The following is a 19,607-nucleotide window of genomic DNA, read 5'->3' as shown; positions in this document are numbered from 1 at the left end:
TCAATGTCAGCACTGAATCCAGGGCCACAGAAAGCCTTGGTTTCTGGCTCTGACGTTCAAAGGGGTTTCATTTGGTTTGCCCGTGCCAGTGGTAGTCTCTCCATGGAGTGACTCTCCAAACTTCACCAGCACACTCATGACATACAGCAAACGCCAACCATAATGGTATTTCATGGCGGGTCATCACCTTCCATTCTGCTCCAGCGTCTCAGCAAATGTGTCCCGAGCAGGTGGGAGCCCAGACTCTTGCTTTCATGAACTTTTTGCCTTCCTTTGGCTCTTTTACAGAGACACCTGACTCCCACGATACTTGTTGTTGAGACAAAAGCCAAATGATAGAACTGGGCGATGACTGAAAATAGCTCACCCACTTGAGAGTGATAAAAGCATCTGTTGAAAATCTGGTAACCAGATCTCCTTGGTACCAGAAAAAAACACACACACACAAAAAAACTGGTGGGTGGTGTACACGGTACAAAGAAAGGGAGTCCCTGAGTGTCAGCATCTGGCGAGGCCACGTGTACCATAATCTGATTAGTTTTCAGTTCCACACCCACAAACTGAAAGATAAAAATGCACACCCCTCCTCCCCAAGGAGGTAAAAGTCTTCAGGCATCAACGCCACATTTACATTCTGCAAGTCAGCCTCTTCCGTGGCCCAATTTACATCTTGACTTCTCCAGCAGAGCAGTGGAAGTTCACTGATGAGAGACAAGCTCACGTCCCCTTCCAGTTACCACATCCAGCAGGCTCAAGATTGCCTGGCTTTGATCTCGAAGACATTCCTTCGTTTAGTTTAAACTGAAATGATTAAGCTGGAGAAGAAGCCTCCTCACAGCTTCCGCCACAGCTGCGATGTGATAATTGAACTTTAGCTCCTGGGGGCCATTTAACACGTTCTGAGGTTGTCCTGGGCTGGCGAGCTGAGGCACACTGCAGGCACGGTCTGGGTGAACACAGTTTGCACTGACTTTATTGCTCTCTCTCAGTACTATTTTCTAGTTCGGTTCATGTAAAATGTCCAAAAGTGGTACTGGGGAGGTTTAATGGCAATGCTTTCTGCCTCCTGAAACTAATACCCAGGCTGGTGTTTGGCTGAGTAGCGGTGAGACACCAGAATATTGTGTGTCATTTTGGAGCAAACCATGGATTTCTAATGCCTCACACGTTTTCTATTGTGACAACGGGCAAAGCAGAGCAGCTTGTATAGCTTTTGTCTATTAACGTTCAATTTTTCTCATCTCTGTCCCATTTCCTTGCCTGCAACCTGACCCATCCCAATGGCTGCTGGATCCCATCCTTATTCAATTCATCGTGGCACAGCCTCAGTCTTTGCGGCTGCATTTCATATCCAAGACTGCCTGTGTCCATAACCTTTTATCCGCCTCCAAGCCCAATCCATTCCACAAAATCATCTTTGTAACAGAGCAGCCGGCACTAAATGCAGTGTTGCAGGCATTGGAATAGCTGCGATGTTATTTTATTCTACTCTTTATGTGGCTTTTATATTGCATTTTAATGCACTGACTGCTACAGCAGATCACAGATTCTCCCTGAGCTATCCACACTTGCTACCCTAATCTTTTTTCCTGATATAAAATTATGCCTTCTGACTGAGACCAAGGAATACAGCTTTTCTTAGCACAGTCCCCTGGGATCAGGAATTTCTGTGTCAGCAGACACATATATCAATGAGAGATGAAAAGCAGCTTGTGGAATGAGTTTTAAACATGTATCACATATTTCACTGCTGCTGCTTATGTGCTACTCAGAAGGCCTTTCTAGAGTCTTTTTACCCCATACCTCATGGCTCCTCTGTACTTAATAGGATTTTTTTCCTGCACAGGAATCAGAGCAAAGAGTTATTTAAGTTGCCTACAGTGCTCTGTGAGCACCTCCCGAATATGAAGGTTTTGTTGAGTTTCCTGCTTACTTTCAGTGTGAAGCACGTCTGAGCTTTTATCAAAGCACAGTAACCCATAACGTGCGAAGCTGTAATGTAATCTCATCTCGCTGGGACATTGCGCTGGGGGAGAGTGGCTCCTTCTGTGGATCTTTTTGTCACAACATGACTCTGTGTTACATCTCTAAATTTTAAATGTCCAGAAGGGGAAGGCAAGTCTGCCTTTGGCCCCTTGCTGGTTTCTGGGGACTTGCAGTTCCATTGATGCCTGGGGTCTTCCAGATGTGCACAGAGCTCTCATTCCCTACAGTATTTTTCTGAGGGGGGAGGAGGTGGCAACACCCAAACCCATACATCTCTAGGTCATTTCAATTCAACCACATGTGGGAATCTTTCTTCTTATTTCTTCCCCCTCCCCTTTTTTTTTTCTTTTTCTTTTTCCTCCTTCTCCCGCCCTATGTAGACTTAAGCACTGCTATCCCGCTCGATTTTGTCTCTGTGGGATAGACCTAGTTCAGTGTAATAATCGTGCAGAGAGTCACAGAATGGTTTGGTTGGAAGGGACCTCAGAGCCCACTCAGTCCCACCCCTGCCATGGGCAGGGACACCTCCCACTGGCCCAGGCTGCTCCAAGCCCCATCCAACCTGGCCTGGAACCCCTCCAGGGATGGGGCAGCCACAGCTTCCCTGGGCAACCTGGGCCAGGGCCTCACCACCCTCAGCGGGAAGAATGTCTTCCGAATGTCCAATCTAAATCTTCCCCCTCTCAATTTAGAGCCATTCCCCTTCGTCCTGTCACTCAATGCCCTTGGAAAAAGTCCCTCCCCAGCTTCCCTGGAGCCCCTTCAGGTACTGGAAGCTGCTCTAAGGTCTCCTCAGAGCCTTCTCTTCTCCAGGCTGAACAACCCCAACTCTCTCAGCCTGTCCTCAGAGCAGAGGTGCTTCAGCCCTCGGATCATCTCCGTGGCCTCCTCTGGACCCGTTCCAACAGTTCCATCTCCTTCTTATGTTGGGGATTCCAGAACTGGACACAAGACTCCAGATGGGGTCTCCCAGAGCGGAGCAGAGGGACAGAATCCCCTCCCTCCCTGCTGCCCACACTGCTTTGGATGAGGAGAGCAAAGCTGGAGCTGTCGGGCACAGGTTGTTGCAGAAGCGGTGGCTTAAATAACAAGTGTTCATTGAGTTATCTGAAGACAGTTAAAATAGCTAGTGCACCTTTTTTTTAGTGATTCTTTAGCAAAAAAAAGAAATTGTATAAACATAGCATAGCGTTTTTCTCTGAAAATTCAAAATTAAATTCACTTTGGAGATGGATTCATTCTCAGATAAAGTCAGCCCCGACGCATGAGACCAGAGATAAGCTAATCATGTTTGCTCTGGTTTGAGCCCTCTTGATCTTGCTGAAATGTTACAAGAGGAGAGGAGAGGAGAGGAGAGGAGAGGAGAGGAGGAGGAGATGCCTTTAAAAAACAGTGGAAAATACGACTGGCAAAGGGAAAAGTGAATACATAAAATTTGTGGAGGAAAAGAAGGTGGAGAAGGAGAAATCCTAAGAAACTACTGAGTGCGCATGTGTGTGCGTGTGAAAGCAGTTCCTTCAGATTTAGCAGCACCCAGCTTGTACATGTCGTAATTTAAATAGATTGAAAAGATAGTAAAGACAACAGGTTAGATTTTATCCTGTTAATTAAGCTGCCATTAGAGAGTTGTTACAAGCCCTCCAAAAATTGTTCCCCATTTAAAGTGATTGATACCTCCTGAAGAGAGGAGTAGCCACCCATGTCAGTGCTAACACAGAGCAGCACCTTCCCCTTAAGGAGAGGGAGAGCTCCCACCAACCCCGTGCTTTTATATTGAGTCATCCTAGGGGAGGAAAATCATACTTTAAAGTTAATTTTTTAAATTGCTAGAGAAGTTTCTCCATCCAAAATCTTCTCCTCTCCCCACCTGAATCTTTCACTTCTCTATTTAGAGCCATGGTTCCTCTGAACCTCGTTTGGATTTAGCAGTCTCATACTGACAATGCTTTCCGGACAGTCACATTTGGGCACCATGGTCCAGTTAGATGATGTGAACCCATGTATTTCAGTACTGTGGTGGTAGACACCATTAGAGGTAGTCTCACAGTTCAACCTCAGGACTCAGTAGCCTCATTTCTGCTTTTAAAATAAATTAACCAGTGCCTGAATTAGTTCTCTGGCCCTAAGACCAATGGGAGAATCTAACCGTGTCTGCAAAGCTGAATTCTCATAGCCTCCAGGCAGCTGAGGAACAATGTGGATTATCTCAGGCCACTGGGGATCACCTGGAAGGATTCAAGTCCAGACCCTAACAAGGACTCTTCTTATTTTTAAAGGCATAAAAATACCCTACCGAGTTATTGCTCCTGCCTGTGCCCTAGCACTGCTGGGAGGGGTGGAGGCAAATGTGGTTCTGGATAGCGATCAGGGGGTTTGGGCCCCCATTTCAGTTCTGCCAGGGCTTTTTCTGTGACCTTGGTCAGTAACTTGGGTTAAGATTCATTCCATTTAATATTGACTAATGGTGAGAGTGTCTAATTAAACTAGTCATGTGTGCTCCCTCTCTGATCGGAGAGGAAACAAAAGGAAATTCAGGAGGTGAATCATCCTGTTTTAAGACTGGTGTCAGAGACAAATGAGATGAATTGCCCTCTGGAAGCAGCTATTTCTTTCCATTAACTGTAGAGGAAGTCTACATTAGAAGAGTTTAGACTAGATGCCTGATTTATGAATGGCTAAAGTTAAGTAAAATTAGTCCCAACCTTAATCTCTGTGCAAGTCAAATTAGTCCTAACCTTAATCTCTATGTGTGTCTATTGACAGAATTAACACCTTCTGTGCCTCCCGTTCAAAGGCACCGTTGGGTGAAGAGCATCCTGTAACTACTTTGGAAAGAAATTAAACCTAGGAGCAAAAAATACAACAATTAGGGAAGTAAAGCCTCTACTCTTGAGGCATCTCAGTGACAGTATGAGCAGTCCGAGTTAGGGCATCCTCTTGCTTTTAGTTTTTCTCCCCTTTACATATTGACAAACACCTATAAATGGGCATTCCCGATGTGGGCATGTGGCATGAGGGTCGTTACGTTGTTTAAGGGGGAAGAAGTAGGAGCACTGAGGTAGGTTGACCATGCAAGAAAGCATAGGACACAGTCTTGTTTTGAAGATCTTCCTTGAGATACTCCTCTTAGAATCATAGAATGGTTTGGGTTGGAAGGGACCTTAAAGTTCCACCTCCTGCCATGGGCAGGGACACCTCCCACTGGCCCAGGCTTCTCCAAGCCCCATCCAACCTGGCCTTGAACTCCTCCCAGGATGGGGCAGCCACCGCTTCCCTGGCCTCTTCTCAAATGACAGTGACTTTTTATGTTTTGGAAAACCTCTCAGAGGGAAGAAAACTAATGACTAACTGTGACAGTGTTAAAGAAAAAAAAAAAAAAGAAGGAAAGCTTGCATTTTCTTAGCAAAAATCCACAACCGGGCATGGAGTAACTGTCCCACTTGATAACTTGTACTTAAATATGAACCTTGCTTCATATTTAACTACTTTGTGTAGTTAAAGCAGCAAAAAAAAGAAACAAAGACAAAAAAGACCTTGTGTGGGTGTCCTCCTAAGTGCTTATTTTGATCGAGATTGCTACATGTTACACATCTGCATGGGCACCGTTGTGCTTCCTAAGGCTTTCACCAGCACAACCATGTCCAAAACACAAATCTTCCCATCAATGTCACTCTTGTTATTGGGGGTAGCTGAGATACCTATAAGTCCATTAAATCTTAACAACAGGTCCTTAGAGGCTATTTTGGGGTGTTTTGGGGGTGTGTTACATTAATAAATCTTGTTATTAACGCTTTTATTTTATGATTTGCTGTTTCCAGGGCACAGACAGAAGCTTGATGACTCTAAACCTAGTTTGTTCTCTGAACGCCTCAGTGATTTAGGGCGCATTCCTCATCCCAGTATGAGAGTAGGGGTCCCGACCCAGAGCCCACGGCCCTCTCTGAACTCTGCACCAAGTCCTTTTAATCCACAAGGACAGAGTCAGATTACAGGTAAGAGACAGAACCGTAGGTTTGGCTTGCACAGGCAATGGTAGTAATTGCTTATGGATATTTGTGTCTCAACTGCAGTAAAAGAGGCTGTTACAGAGCGAGAGATGTGTTCCAAGCTAAGCTAGGTGGGAAGTGGATTTTTCTATAGCGCTTGAACGTGAAAATGTCTTTTTTTTTAAAAAATAGCTTTTTGCCGTAAGTCTAAAATAGTCCAAAATCCTCACTCTGGGTAAACTGAGTAGGAATCTGGTGAAGATCTAACTGCTGTGTTGCTCTGCCTTCTCCTCTGTATGTGCAGTAGTACATATTAGTGTAAATTAAAATGAGCATTTTTATCCAGCCTTTTTATTTTGCACTGGTGTTGAGGGAAGCGGCCAACATTTAATGTTCTTTATATCGGAATAAAAATAATATAATCTTCTCACATGGTGGTTTCCTTGTAGCACCATTGCTGACCATGGTTAACAATGAACGAACCGGGTTATGGAGAAATCACCGATGGTTGCTTGTGAGGGTTGTATGCAACATTTATGATTGCATGCTGAGAGGCAGATTTCATCGTGCTGAAAGAAATCACAAAGTACCGTGTGTCACAGATTATAAGAGCGAAATAAGTCATTTAACTGCAGCTGTGCCAGAAGTTTGCAGCAAAATTGTGAGGCCTACAAAATAAACCGATTTGGTAATTTTTTCTAAATTCATAGTTGATCAAATTTTTCAAAAGATATTCTGAACAACCTGTACCTAATTTTTTGTAGTTCTATACTCAAAGCTTGTGCTGATGCATTTGTGTCTATCTGGGGTTTGAAGAGGTGTTGCTCTTGACCAGTTCACTTGTGAGAGCTGTTGGAGAAGTTCATTTAGATGCAAGTCCATCTAAAAAGCCCTTGGCTCAATTTGCTAGACTGGTTTAAAACTCAGTTTTGCTGCTATAGTCGCATCTATACCAGGAGACCTTTGCCAATGTTGTACACCAACCAGTATTCCTTCACTGGTAAAGCACTCCTAGTGTAGATATAATCTGAGTCAACCTAGGAAGATTTCTGGTTTCATGTTTCAAGTGGTTTTGACATGATACCAGCTGAAACTTAGTGGTTTTAACAAAGTGTTGTGGCTTTCTTCTTTCTTTTTCTTCTTTTTTTTTTTTTTTTTACGTTCAACTGGTTTATTAATTTGCAGTCAGAAAGAAAAGTAAGTGGGTTAATTTGAACTCAAAGACCTCAGAGAATTGAAACAAAAAAATTGTTCCCATGAGCTGTGGCAAAGCTCTCCCAGATCTAGAACTCTACCTTTAATTAGTGTATAATCTTTATAAGATATTAAATATGTCACTAGAACTACGGAAGGGAAGACTCTGGGAAGACCTTATAGTGGCCTTCCAGTACTTAAAGGGGCTACAGAAGAGCTGGGAAGGGATTTTTTCCAGGGGCATTGAGTAACAGGATGGGGGAGAATGGCTTTAAATTGGAAGGGGGAAATTTTAGATTGGACATTAGGAAGAAATTCTTCCCGCTGAGGGTGGGGAGGCCCTGGCCCAGGCTGCCCAGGGAAGCTGTGGCTGCCCCATCCCTGGAGGGGTTCCAGGCCAGGTTGGATGGGGCTTGGAGCAGCCTGGGCCAGTGGGAGGTGTCCCTGCCCATGGCAGGGGTGGGACTGGATGGGCCTTGAGGTCCCTTCCAACCCAAACCATTCCATGATTCTATGATTCTATGACTCTGTTACACAGACCCTGCTGCCCACCAGCTTCCCAGAACAGGTTTTCGGCTGGGCTTAGAGTTTCATTCGTTGGACACATGAAGTCAGGGCGCTTGTAAATACCATTTTCTGGGTACGAACTGCCAAACTAAAATGCAATATTTTTTCTGATCTACTGTCTTCTCTCTGGTGATGTTTGGGAACATAGTTCCTGAGAAAGCAGAGGGATATGCAGGGCTATAATCAGGGTTTTTTTTCATTCTTCCTTGTGCTTCCAAAGTTTACCTATTGTGCAACACTATATCTAGAAATGAAGGAGGGTAAAGTTCTTCCTGACCCCATCTGGTGATCAGCTTATGCCCTGAAGCACGAGAACTGAGATCCCCTTGTAATTTTCTTCCTAGCTAAGTGTAACCTCATATGCTGCTCTCATTCACATAAATGCCTCCTGTAGAAAATGTTCTCCTGGGTTTGATTAATAAAGTACTTCTCTGCCTCGTCATGAATCAACAGCAGCGTTTACAAATCTGAGAGGTGAAAACTTCAGATGAGCTTTAAATAAGCCTGACTGGAAACAAAGCTGTGTGGCATTTACTGTCTTCTCTGCAAATTTAAGAGTCAGCAGTTCAAAGTTCTAGCCGAGACTTCATCGGGAAAAGGGAGGATGCGGTGCTGGTAGGGCTGAGGGAGGTGAGCCGGGCTGAGCAAGACAGGCTGACTTTCCCATTTATTGTGGATTATGTGCTTTTCTTGCCAGATAAATTCGCGGTCATGAGATACTTCAGAATCCCAAATTGCTCTAATTTCCCTCAAACCAGTGAGGACTTGGCTATTACAGTTTACAGTGAAAGAGGGGCTTTAGAGTAGTCTGCTACAATATTTGCCATGTTGTTCCCCAACCTTGTCTCCTCCTCAGTTTAGAAAAGCCAGACATCCATCTCTCGAAGTGTACTCATTAGCTTTCTGGTAGTCCTCCTGTTTAATTACATATTTAGCGTGAGCATGTGCCATTGGTATGAGCTCTGTGAATTGTGCTGGCTTCCCTACAAGGCTTTTTGGTGCTCTTCAAGATGTTGATTTTAATCTGTAAAGCTCTACGTGCTTTGATGTTCCACCAAAGTACTGGGATGCTCTTTGCAGACAGCCCCCCGAGTTCTTCTGGGATGAATGGGTGCTCATTGCCACACAAACCATGCCAACGAGAGACAAAGCTGACGAGGCGCCTCTTTGATCGGGTGTTACGTGACCATAGGAAGTTGCTAAACGTCCACCTGTTTGGTGCGGCAGTAGGGAGCGAGCCGTTTGGGCTCTACATCTCCACCAGTCTCCTTGTTGTGGTGCGATATTCGGTGGGAGTTACCCTCCTGTTCACTGGGCTGGTGTGGCTTGGGTGTGTATTAAAAGGAACGTAGACCCTTGTTCAAAACTAAGGATTATTTAATGACCTTTATTGGAATTAACCAAGAATTCCTTTAGAAAGACCTTTACTTTTTAACCCTTTTACCTAGTAATTTAGGGAAAATAATTAGTTCCTAATTACTTTAACAGTAAATACTGGTTTCCTACGACAAAATCCTTATTATTGGCTAGTCAGCACATAAACTGTTTTTGTTTCGTGCCTCTTGAGGTCTTGCATAGCTATTGCATGGTTAAACGGAAATAATATTTAAAGCCTGGCTGGCCCACACCTGATTCTGAAAGAACTCAGCACTTTGGGGTTCACTCTTCTATTTCTTCTCTCTGTCTGGGTTGTGTTTATTTTCCTGGAGTGTCAGAGCACAGGTTTTACAAATCACGGCGCAGTCCTAGAGCTGCCGCGGGGCCGGGCTGTGGCAGCACAAGGCACAGAGTTGCCCTTATTCAACATGGCATTTTAACTACGATTCCGTGAAAGCAGCATGGAAGGGTCATTAAAAAACAAATCGTCCAATAAGCAGAGGCCTTTGCTGAGGCAACGCAGATTCAATTTGAACCCCGCTTGCTGCCCGTAAATCAGGAATCCTGTCTGTTCACATTTGGATACTGGTATATTTGCTTTTTTATGTTTTTTGCCCTCTCCCTAACGGCGCTCGCACAACTTTCTCCTGTATCCGATTACGTTCTCGTTCAGGCATAGAGCTGTTGCGGCAGTGGTTCAGTGTGAGACGAGGAAAGCTGTTGTTTTTCTGAAACGCAGCCGGTGAGGATTGGCTTCTGCCAGCCGGGAAAAGCCATGGCGTAATGGCAGGAGTGTGGTCAGCGTGAGGATCTTGGCAGCTGGGCTGTGGGGACGGCAGAGTGGGAGTTAAGTGAGGTTTCATGCTCCATCACCACCGTGGCACCGTCTGATCTATAGGCAACCCGTGACATCCAGCACTGAAATAGCAGCACTCAAAAGCACATCCCGTGAAATCTTTTTTTTTCCCTTTTCCTTTTCATGTCTTTCCCCACTCTCCAGACCCCATGGACTTCAGCAATGTTAGGCGTTGGTTTCTCATAATTTTTAGGCTTGGAGGAAGCAGATGTAAAGACTTAAGAGCTGGCTTACCTGGAAATTAGTGGGGGGATCCATCTCCTCTGGAAGGCAGGGGCTGGTCTCAGGGGCAGCCTGCACTGAGGCTGCTGGGAAGAGCATTCGCACAAAGCACCTTCGATTCTCAGGCAGAGGATGAGGATGGCACCAGCTGAGCCCTCCTTAATTCCCCCATCCAGGACTGGCAGGCGGTGGGTTGGGAGAAGGCAGAAAGCTGTGCTCATGGCACGGTTATCCTGAGCTCTGGATGTGAAGCTCTGCAGCATCTGCCCCAAAGACCAGTCTCTGTTCTCCAAGACCATCAGCTGCAGGACTGGTTTGTAACAGCAGCTGTTGCTGTTACTAAGGTGGCACTGTGCAGGTGCCCTGCCAGGGGCTGGCCGTGTTTTACCTGGAAGCAGCAGCAGCACTCTAAAGAACTCCCCAGTTTGTAGTTGCTGCACATCAGTCTCAGAGCGCATCAGGCAAAGCACACAGTTGCCTGGAACAGACAATTTAATGGCCCGAGTAATAGGCTTATAGAGTGAATTATGCCTTCAGCCCTCTGTGATGTGGAGTAAAAGCTGCAAGACTCAGCGGATGAAGCGGTGGTGTTGGGATTTCTGCTGCTGTGAGCACAAGGATGGCTGCAGTCTGCTGTGTTTTGTACAAATTGATTGCATCCTTCAGGCAGCTGGCGAGTTGCCTTCGTGAACCTCCACTTGGTAAAGCTTGTGTCCTTCCTATTAAAGTATTCTTTTAACTTCCCCTGCCCCCCCCCCTCCCTTTTTCAAATTAGTTGTCCCGCTGGCATGACTTGTTCAGGTTTTTTTTTTCTTTTGCAAATGTGACTCTTGGGGGGTGGGAGGAGAAGTGGTTTTAGAGGTTCTTCAGGCCAAAGTCTGGTCTCAATTACACTTGTGTCCGTTGGGTTTGACTTCATAGGTGGAACTGAGCAATCCGAATCAAGCGCTGGGCTCAAAAATAGGAAGTATTCAAAGACGAGAAGGAGTTTGCATTTTGGATGTTGTTTTCCTGGGGTGGGGTGGTGCTACAATAGTTGGGTTGCTCATGCAGAAAATCATCTTGGCTTGGTTAAGATCAGAAGTGAGGATATTGTTTTCTTTAAGTGTTTACCAAAGATAGCTCCAGGCAGCTTCTTGTTTGGTGTCAGCAGCAGCACGAAGACCAGCAGCAGCAGCCAGTGCTGGGGCTCATTGCTGGGTTGAAGTAAGAGTGGTTTTGCAAAGCATCAGCACACATGGGACGTTGGGGTGTTACAGACAGCACAGCGAGGAGCTGCGAGCCTGTAATCATGCTCTGATCCCGTAATGCATCTTGGAAAATGGGAAATCGATATTTTTTTCTCTATAGTAGATCAGAACTCTTCATACTGCAGTGCCAAAGCAGTGGAAAAGCGTATTTTTCAGGGGTATTTACAGTTTTTTTTTTCTTCTCTCCATTGACACTTCAGAACATTTCTGTTGAAGGAATAGAAGTCATATTCCTGGAAAGCTGATGTAGTTGGTGGAAGTTGGACAGGGTTTTTTCTGTTCTTTCTTGTTGTTTTTTAGTTTTATACAATCAGTTTTGGACTGATTTTTAAAACCGCCTGTTGTCGGTTAAGCATCAATGTCCATTTTCCATTGATGCAGACCAAAAGGATCAAGAATTGTGTGCATCTCCTGATGATTATAAATGTGGCAGTAAAACCTAGACACAAAATAATTTACAATACTCATAATTTCCTGCTTCGACGAGGCTTATCTGGCAGAGCAAACAGGATGGAGCTGTTTGTGCATTAGTTTAGACCTTGCCCTGCTGAGTTGTTTCAGCCGAGCTGTGCCCAGGGTTTCTTAGCGTGCACGCGATATGCCCCGTTGTAAACGAATATGCTGAGAGCTGCACTTTTCTTCACACCCACGCAGGCGTAGCAGAAATGTTTACAAAAGGAGGACTGCTCTTAGTAATCACTCCAAAATTTTCTAGTGCAAATGCCAACTCCAAAGTGGCCCTCTGTCTGTTTTGCTGTCATTGAACACTCTGCTGGCCCTGCCCCATGTTTGCTGTACAGGAACATGGGGGGCTCTCTCCTGAGCTATTCACTGTGTTTCTATATTAGTGTTTTCCCTTGTTTTGGAAGGATTAATTTTGGAAGGATTCCACATTCACTCTGCATCAAAACTCTTAAGATTTCTCATCTGTTCTGGGCTTTTCATGGCTGGGCAGATGTACTGTGCCTGCAGAGCACACAGTGCTTCAAGTGATGGCACAAAGCCCCCGTGGCCCACAGGGCGCTGGTGGACGCGCATGAACCCACCAGCTGGAACAAATGGGGAAGCTGATCTCTGGTGTAGGAGTCCAAGGAAGACCTCTTCCAAATCAGCTTGTAGCTTCCTCCCTGCTGGTATGTGCTAAGCAGCCGCTTTACCCCTCCTCTGCCTGAGCACCCTCCTAAAGACATCATTGGGTCTTCCTCAGAAGCATCATGGTAAATCTGCCCTGGAAGTGCTGTTCTGGCAGCTGACACCTGCCCGTGGTGTTTCCAACACCCTCCTTCCCCCTAAGAGGTTTGGGTTGGTGATGTGGGACTAGAAGAGATGAGCTGTTTGAGTCTCAGTGGCCAAAGTCGCTGCTCCACCAGTGTTGCAAGGAACATCTGCTGGTGGAACCAAAGGCTGCCACGTGAGTCCCAGCTGCACATCCACTCTTGAGGACTAGACGGGGCGGCTTTGGACTCTGCCTGGCAACATTTTACTCTAGAGATTGGGCAACATTGGTGAGCAGTGACATTTACCCTGCAGGCTAGCAGATCACTTTTGACTTGGCAAGGCAAGGGCTTTTCGCTGCTCTTTCTTCTCACGTCCACGCAAACCTTGGCCGCTATCAGTCAGCAGAGGCTGATTTTAGGGCATTTACTCTAGGATCTGGTGAAACTTGTATGTTCACTTTCCAGTTTCCTAACGGGCCAAAGATAACTCTTGAAGCCAGTCAACCCCAAGGCAAAATTCCCCACGCTGCCTCAACCATGACCTCAGCCATGTCTTGGTGTGGAAGAATCGCAGTAACCCTCCAGCCTGGGGTATTGTGACCTTCTCATCAGTCACTGAACTCTGATGCATCATCTGATGTTTGATTTGGTTGAAGATTTTCCTCTTTATTTCCTGTTCCTTGAGAGGGTGTGATCTCATTTCCCTGGAGCTAAGTCACTTGTATTCTAGTTTCAGGGCAGCTGTAGTTGGCACTTGAATGTTGGGTCTGGAAGCTTCCATCCAAGATAAGCACCCCATTTTGTGAGTGGGGTACTCAGGCAGTGCCTGCACTTTAAAGAAATGGCCAACTAAATATGCAATATATCGTTACAGTCTTGAAATTTGGGTAGATATTGCATCAAATGGCTGTTGGACAAGTTATCCAAATCCATCAGGAGATGTGCTTCAGGGCCAGAAGCAGTTAAGTCACAGCTCAGCGTATTGACTGGCAGTCCATTCTCTTTTTTTTGCTTCCTCTAAAATTCTTTGTATTTTAAAATCTCATGGAATTGGACTCATGGAGACCTGCAATTAAATATATATCTATGAAAGAAATGTGGGTAATGCCACTCTGAGGTTGGGATGAGCTATAGAAGCCATGTATAAATTTAAATTAGATGTCATAAGAATATGTGATATGTTTTTGGTTAAGCTGATGGTCCATCCAGCCCTATATTCTGGCAGTGCAGCGTGAGATATTGCTTTGAAAGACGACATGAGCCTTTGAAAGACCATTTTTTTTTTCCATCTGTCCTTCTTGTGTCCAGGTGGGCATTCACAGTTGTTGAATTAAGGCCGTAAGGTGTGAAACCAAGTGTAGCATGGGGCTCCAAAGTGATGAGGGTGGCAGAGATGCTCGAGATCTTTTCATGCCACAGGGATTGCACTACTACAAGTGGCACGAACCTCCAGAAGGCAGCTCCTTTCCTTAGGAAGAAGCCTATCTTAGACCAAAATCCTGTGATAACATCCTCTGCCGTGATTTTCTTTTCAGCCTTTACTTGCTATATAATTTCCTTCCAGCGTTGGGACCTAAAATCAAAACTTTAAGGGACTCTGTTTTGGATTCGGAAGCAGAGATTGAAAAGCTCTTGGAATTTGAAGGGGATTGGATTTGAGATTGTGCTCCTGACACATCATTAATTTTAAGATTGTTTTCCCAGCAAGCCTAGGCTTTCCGTTCCCAGTTGAAGATCATTTACCATTGACTGAATGGTGAATTATAGTAGTGGAATGAGGCAGAGAAATATGTCGATATCGGATATAACAACGAGCAGTCAGTCAGGTTTGAACCAGCGCCAATCTATACAACCCTAGCCTTGAAATTGTTAAAACAAAGAAATTCATTACATTTAATGATCAAGTGTCTTTTGGATTTCTGAGGAGTTTTTGTTAACGATTTATGTTACTCAGCTCTAATATAAATGGCAAACTCCAGGAAAATCCTCTTAAAACTAAATTGGAAAGTTGTTTTTCTTATATATATCTATATAGTTGTTTTGCTTCAAGGAAATATCTGCTTTCCAGACATCTCTTCAAACAAATCATGTCTGAACAGAAAAAATAAACATGGAATAGCTGAAACTACAAGGTTTATGGTAGAGCAGGGAAAGGAGTTTAAAAAGGGAGTAAGAATAAGGGAGTAAGAATTTAATTCCTTGAAAAGTGCCTTTGTTTATGCCATGTGGCTGTCACATTGCTGCCTACAAAGCGTGGTCTTAGCACAGTGCGCTAATGCAGCAGGTTCTCCAAATTAAGTGGACGTGATGTGCGGAACTGAAAATACTGGGGAGGATTTGGAGGAATGTACCACAATTTCTATGAGTCAGTTCAGAGACAGTTTTGTGTTTATCATGCACTGCCCAAAAAAAACTTTGGGGTGGAAAGTGCTTTGTTTTTATCAATGTAAAGTCATAAAAATAATAATTTACGAGGCATTCAGTGATCTTTATCACCAGTTATTAACTGAGAGCAAATGGTTTATAAATCCAAACACCAGTGGGTAAAACTAGGTCTCCCACTCTCTCACACAGTGCAATCCTCCAGTGCTTCAGCAAAAAATAAACCGTGTTTATCCTTAAAATCATTTCCTCTGTAGTGAGCTGTCACAAGTACATCAAAAGGCATCATTAGCTTCCGATAGTTATCCCAAACCGCTGGGTTTCATATTGTTGTAATTGAGGTGACTGTAGGTAATTGGGCCAGCATCCAAATGTGACATTTTTGGATGGATGCTGATAAGATTAATTACATTTTCCTTCTTGGACTTCCACTGAAAACACTACTGTGTAATGTTTGAACTGGATAACAACTTGGCAGGCATGCCAAGTGCTGGCTGTGGAGTCTCCCCACCTCTGAGTCTGCTTCTTACACTCAGAGCTGGGTCTTGGACTTGCTGTCTGCTTGTCTGTCTGAATCCTTGAGGACTGGCAAGTCCGGGTAGAACACGTTGTTAGAGCTGGATGAGAGTCAGCAGGAATTTGCAGCACAGCTGCTAGATCTTTTAAAACTCTGCTCACTGCTCCGTTCATTTCCCTCAAAAATTGTGATGGGGAGGGAAGAGCAGGGAGCGAGGCTTGAAGGGGTTGAGACTGGAGGAGCAGGTCATGTTTCATTGCATTTTCATTCCTTACAGCACTGATGTGTATATGTTCAGTAATCCCACCTCTTTCAGTTAGGCTTGCTGATGCCCTAAAATTATTCTTCCTTTTAAAAAAATTATCTTTTTTTTGTTGTTTTTTTTCCCCCTAGACCCCAGGCAGGCGCAGTCATCCCCGCCGTGGTCCTATGACCAGTCTTACCCATCCTACTTGAGCCAGATGACTTCACCGTCCATTCACTCCACAACTCCCCTGTCCTCCACTCGAGGCACGGGACTTCCAGCCATCACGGATGTGCCCAGACGCCTCTCAGGTAAAGACTGTGTTTTGCCTAAAGCAGTTATGCAGATGGGGACAGGACTGGCAGAGGCTGCCTCGGTGGCCTCAGACAAATCTTAACCAGAAGAGCGAAGCTCTGTTGGTGATTATAGGGCTGCTGCATGGCGGGTGGGGGTCAAAGTCCCTTTTTTTTCGAAGTGGAAGAGCTGCTGTGTTGCTCTCAGTAGTTACCATTTGAATGTCTCTAGGTCCTTTTCAGATTAGACTATTTTTTGTGAACCTGATCCTATGAACAAATTCTCTTTTTTTTTCCCCCGCAAGAGAATATTTATTCGCATGTTTTTAAGTAATTGTGATATTATCTCTTTTTTTGGTGCTTTACTTTTGCGGTGTGTGATGTTAGGCGTCCTGACAGATAGATGCCTTTATTTCTTTAGTAGTTAAGGCTAAGGTTCATTCTCCTGCGTTTCAATCCAGTAGCTCGGGAAAGCCTATCTCCTTAGTTAATGTGTATTTAAGATGCTTATCAAAAACTAGCTGAGTCACTTTAGGGTAAAGATTGGACAAATTGTGCTTTGGAATGATGCAGGAGAGAGGAAATACATTTAGGAACACAGACAAGAGAGCAGCGAGGAACTGAGACTTTTTTTTTTATCAAATAAATGTACATTTACATACTGTGCAAATCATTTCTAATGGTCTCGGTGATAAAACCATCTGTGTGAAGCAATCTGATTGCCCCAAAGTGAGGTAGAGCCTGTCATGGCGCACAGTCACCTTGTGTATCTTGCCAAAAATGAGGAACCTTAGGGGAGGGAGGCTCAGTATTAAAACTCCAACCTTGAAAGTGTGGAAATATTAGCAGCGTATGCCAAAAAAGCATGTGTAATGTGAAGAAAGTCTTTATGATTCATTAATGAAAACCAAAGAATCAGCCTTATTACATCTATTTTTGCATGTTTGCAAGATATTATTATAATCTTGGATGCTGTTGCCATACACCTGTTTGACTCGCAGCCAGGTGAATTTCTTGCTGTCGTGTTTTCCTCTTCCACCGAGCTCATAGCGCTGGAAATGTTGATCACTCCAGCGAGCTGCATCACTGACAAGCTGAACTTCAGCCAGCAGGCGTGTAGGATTTGATTAGCATAGACTCCTTGATTTCTTTCATCTTGGAGGAGGGAAGCTTGGTTTCTCAAACAAACAGCTGCAAAATCTCTGTGGTCCTAGCGCGCTCTGCCTTCTCAGAGATGCCAAACGAACATCTCTGTGTGGGCTGAGGATTGGAGGGTAGTGGAGCAGGTTCCTGTGGGCTCTCCGTGCAGCACACCAACTTGGTTCAAAAAGCTTGATTGCCGTGATGCTTAGGAAGTGCTTTGTTTGGCCTGAAACATCTGAGTCGGAGCCTCCTGATGGTCTGTGTTGTCGAGTGGGTTATTTTTGCAATTGTGCCCCCAGCAATACCTCCAGGAGAGGCTCGGCTGGGACTGCGGCAGCTGTACCGCGCGTACTTGCCCTGCAGCCTTTGCTTGTCTGTGTGTATTCAGACGTGAGCGCCTGGCATGTGGGCGCAGGCAAAATGACTAAAAGACCTGGCTGTGTATGCGGTGTGGCCGCGGACTGAACTTTTCTGCTGTGTTCTATAGTCACTTGCCTTCGTGCTTTTTGCTCTTCATCTTTTGGGGGCTCAACTGACGCCTCCGCAAAGCTCTCACCTTTTCCCAGCATGGGGATCTTGCTTCCAGTTATATTCAAGACTGAAAAAGGGGACTTTGATCTTCCACGAGTGCCAGAGGTTGTCTGCAGTGTTTGCTGACGTTCAGAAATGCGGAGCGGCATTCCAGGGTGGAGGACGAGCTCCGACTCTCAGGCTGCAGGGAGGCACATTGCAGCCCCAGCTGCAAACCCTGTGGTTCCTCTTAAGGGTTTTTACCTAGAAGTGCTACAGGGAGGAAGGCAGGATCCGACCCCCTTTTGTGTATAGAGAGAAAAATGCAAGTTTTGAGCTGCCTGTTACAGCAGCCAGTTCACCCCTCACACACGGAGAAACACGAATCTCCACCCAGTTAGAGGGGAGGAGAGCTTTGGAGCTTTGTTAGGGGGAAAATGACTGCTAAGAAACACTAAAAATGTTAGAAAACTTCAGGCACCTTCTGTGCATGCGGGACAAATTAGAGTTTTACAAGGCCTTGAATGAAAACAAACTTTGCTTCCCGATACAGTGGCAGAAAACTGATTATCAAGGCTGTTAAAAGTATACAAGGTAATTTTAATGAATTCCATATTTACTGCCTGTTGCTCAACATCATGCAGGAGGAAGAGTGGGTAGAACTTCCCCCTTAGGCTTTGGATGTCATACCTGTAGCCCTTCCTATCACCCAGCCTTTCCACAGGCTGCCATGGCTCTGCGTCCGCCACTGTCCAAGTTGTGCTCTCCGGGACGTTAACAATATATTGTCTAAGAAAGCACTGTGTCCTTCAGAAGAGTGGTTCCTGGTTGTATCGTCAGCGGCAGCTCACAAGAGCTGGTTTTGATGCTAATCCCGTGACCAGAAACACATCCATGGCCAGAACAATGGTGTTCCTCCCCATCCTGGGATGGGTGCAGCTCCTGGTGACGAGGATGCCAGTGTTTCCATCACAGATTAGGCTGAGCAGCAGAAGAGGTTTGGGGCTGATAGCAGGAGGTGATGGGGGACTGCTGCAGCAGTTCATGCAGTTCTCAAGCCCATGGGAGAGGCAAAAAGGGCAGCAGGCTGCAACCCTGAGGAGTTATTTGGTCGGGCTGGTGTGATGTGGCCGAACCGTTTGTGCCAGTACGTAGACTGATTTCTTTTCACAACTGTGCATGCATGCTGTAAGCATGTGCAAATGAGTGCCCACAGCGGTCGTATTTCAAATATTCATCTTTTATTCTCCAGCTGGGGACCAGTGCTGTATTTCCAGTGTCATACAACTAATTAATGATATGTCACACATATTTGAGCAGTATTCAACAGCAATAGCTGAAAAGGAAAGCAAAAAAAAAGATTATCTGGTCATCACTCATGCAACTTTTGAGTCAGTGATCACTGTGGTGCATAAGTCTCCTGTTCATATCAAGGATAAATAAAAAATAAGCTTATGAAGCCGTGCAACGACTTACCATTTTGCACCAACTCAGTCATAAAAGGAGCAGGATTCCCCTATTTTATTAAAATAGCTGTCTTCTCAGACTTCCCCAGAAGACAGTGAAAGTTGGTGGCCTGGCAGATTAATATTGTTAATTAAATAATATTGTACTGGAAACCATGGGAATATATGAACATGGTCATTTTAGAGAGAGTTTTGCCTGAGGGAAGTAGTCTTATTACATGATTCATAGTGAATGCGCTCAGTCTTTGTGTCCTCTGCATAACCAAAGTGCATGTGGGATGGGGAGCATGAGTGGCTATTATGTAATTAATGTATATGATTCATATAAATGCACATCACAGTCATTTTACATAAACTTTGGGGCTGATCCAGCGAGTCCTCAGCGCATGCAAGGTTC

General features: G+C 45.0%; 1 protein-coding gene across 10 annotated transcripts in view; it reads left to right on the top strand.

Moving 5' to 3' along the window:
- RUNX2 (RUNX family transcription factor 2) overlaps positions 1 to 19,607 on the top strand; it is a 221,399-nt gene that overhangs the window by 114,472 nt on the left and 87,320 nt on the right. For 7 of the 10 annotated variants that reach the window (XR_008448936.1, XM_054061034.1, XM_054061035.1 and 4 more), the window contains 2 exons: positions 5,805 to 5,978; positions 15,948 to 16,109. Coding sequence is in view for 9 of the 10 variants with exons in the window: in XM_054061034.1 (XP_053917009.1) it covers positions 5,805 to 5,978; positions 15,948 to 16,109 (336 nt within the window). In the remaining variant the exon portion in view is untranslated. The remainder of the gene's footprint in view (positions 1 to 5,804; positions 5,979 to 15,947; positions 16,110 to 19,607) is intronic. The other 3 variants (XM_054061038.1, XM_054061039.1, XM_054061040.1) reach the window with 1 other exon arrangement.

This window comes from Cuculus canorus, chromosome 3 (genome assembly GCF_017976375.1).
Source record: "Cuculus canorus isolate bCucCan1 chromosome 3, bCucCan1.pri, whole genome shotgun sequence".
In the NCBI taxonomy this organism is placed as follows: Eukaryota; Metazoa; Chordata; class Aves; order Cuculiformes; family Cuculidae; genus Cuculus; species Cuculus canorus.
Note: the sequence above shows the minus strand (reverse complement) of the source record. Positions and strands in the feature narration are given on the sequence as shown.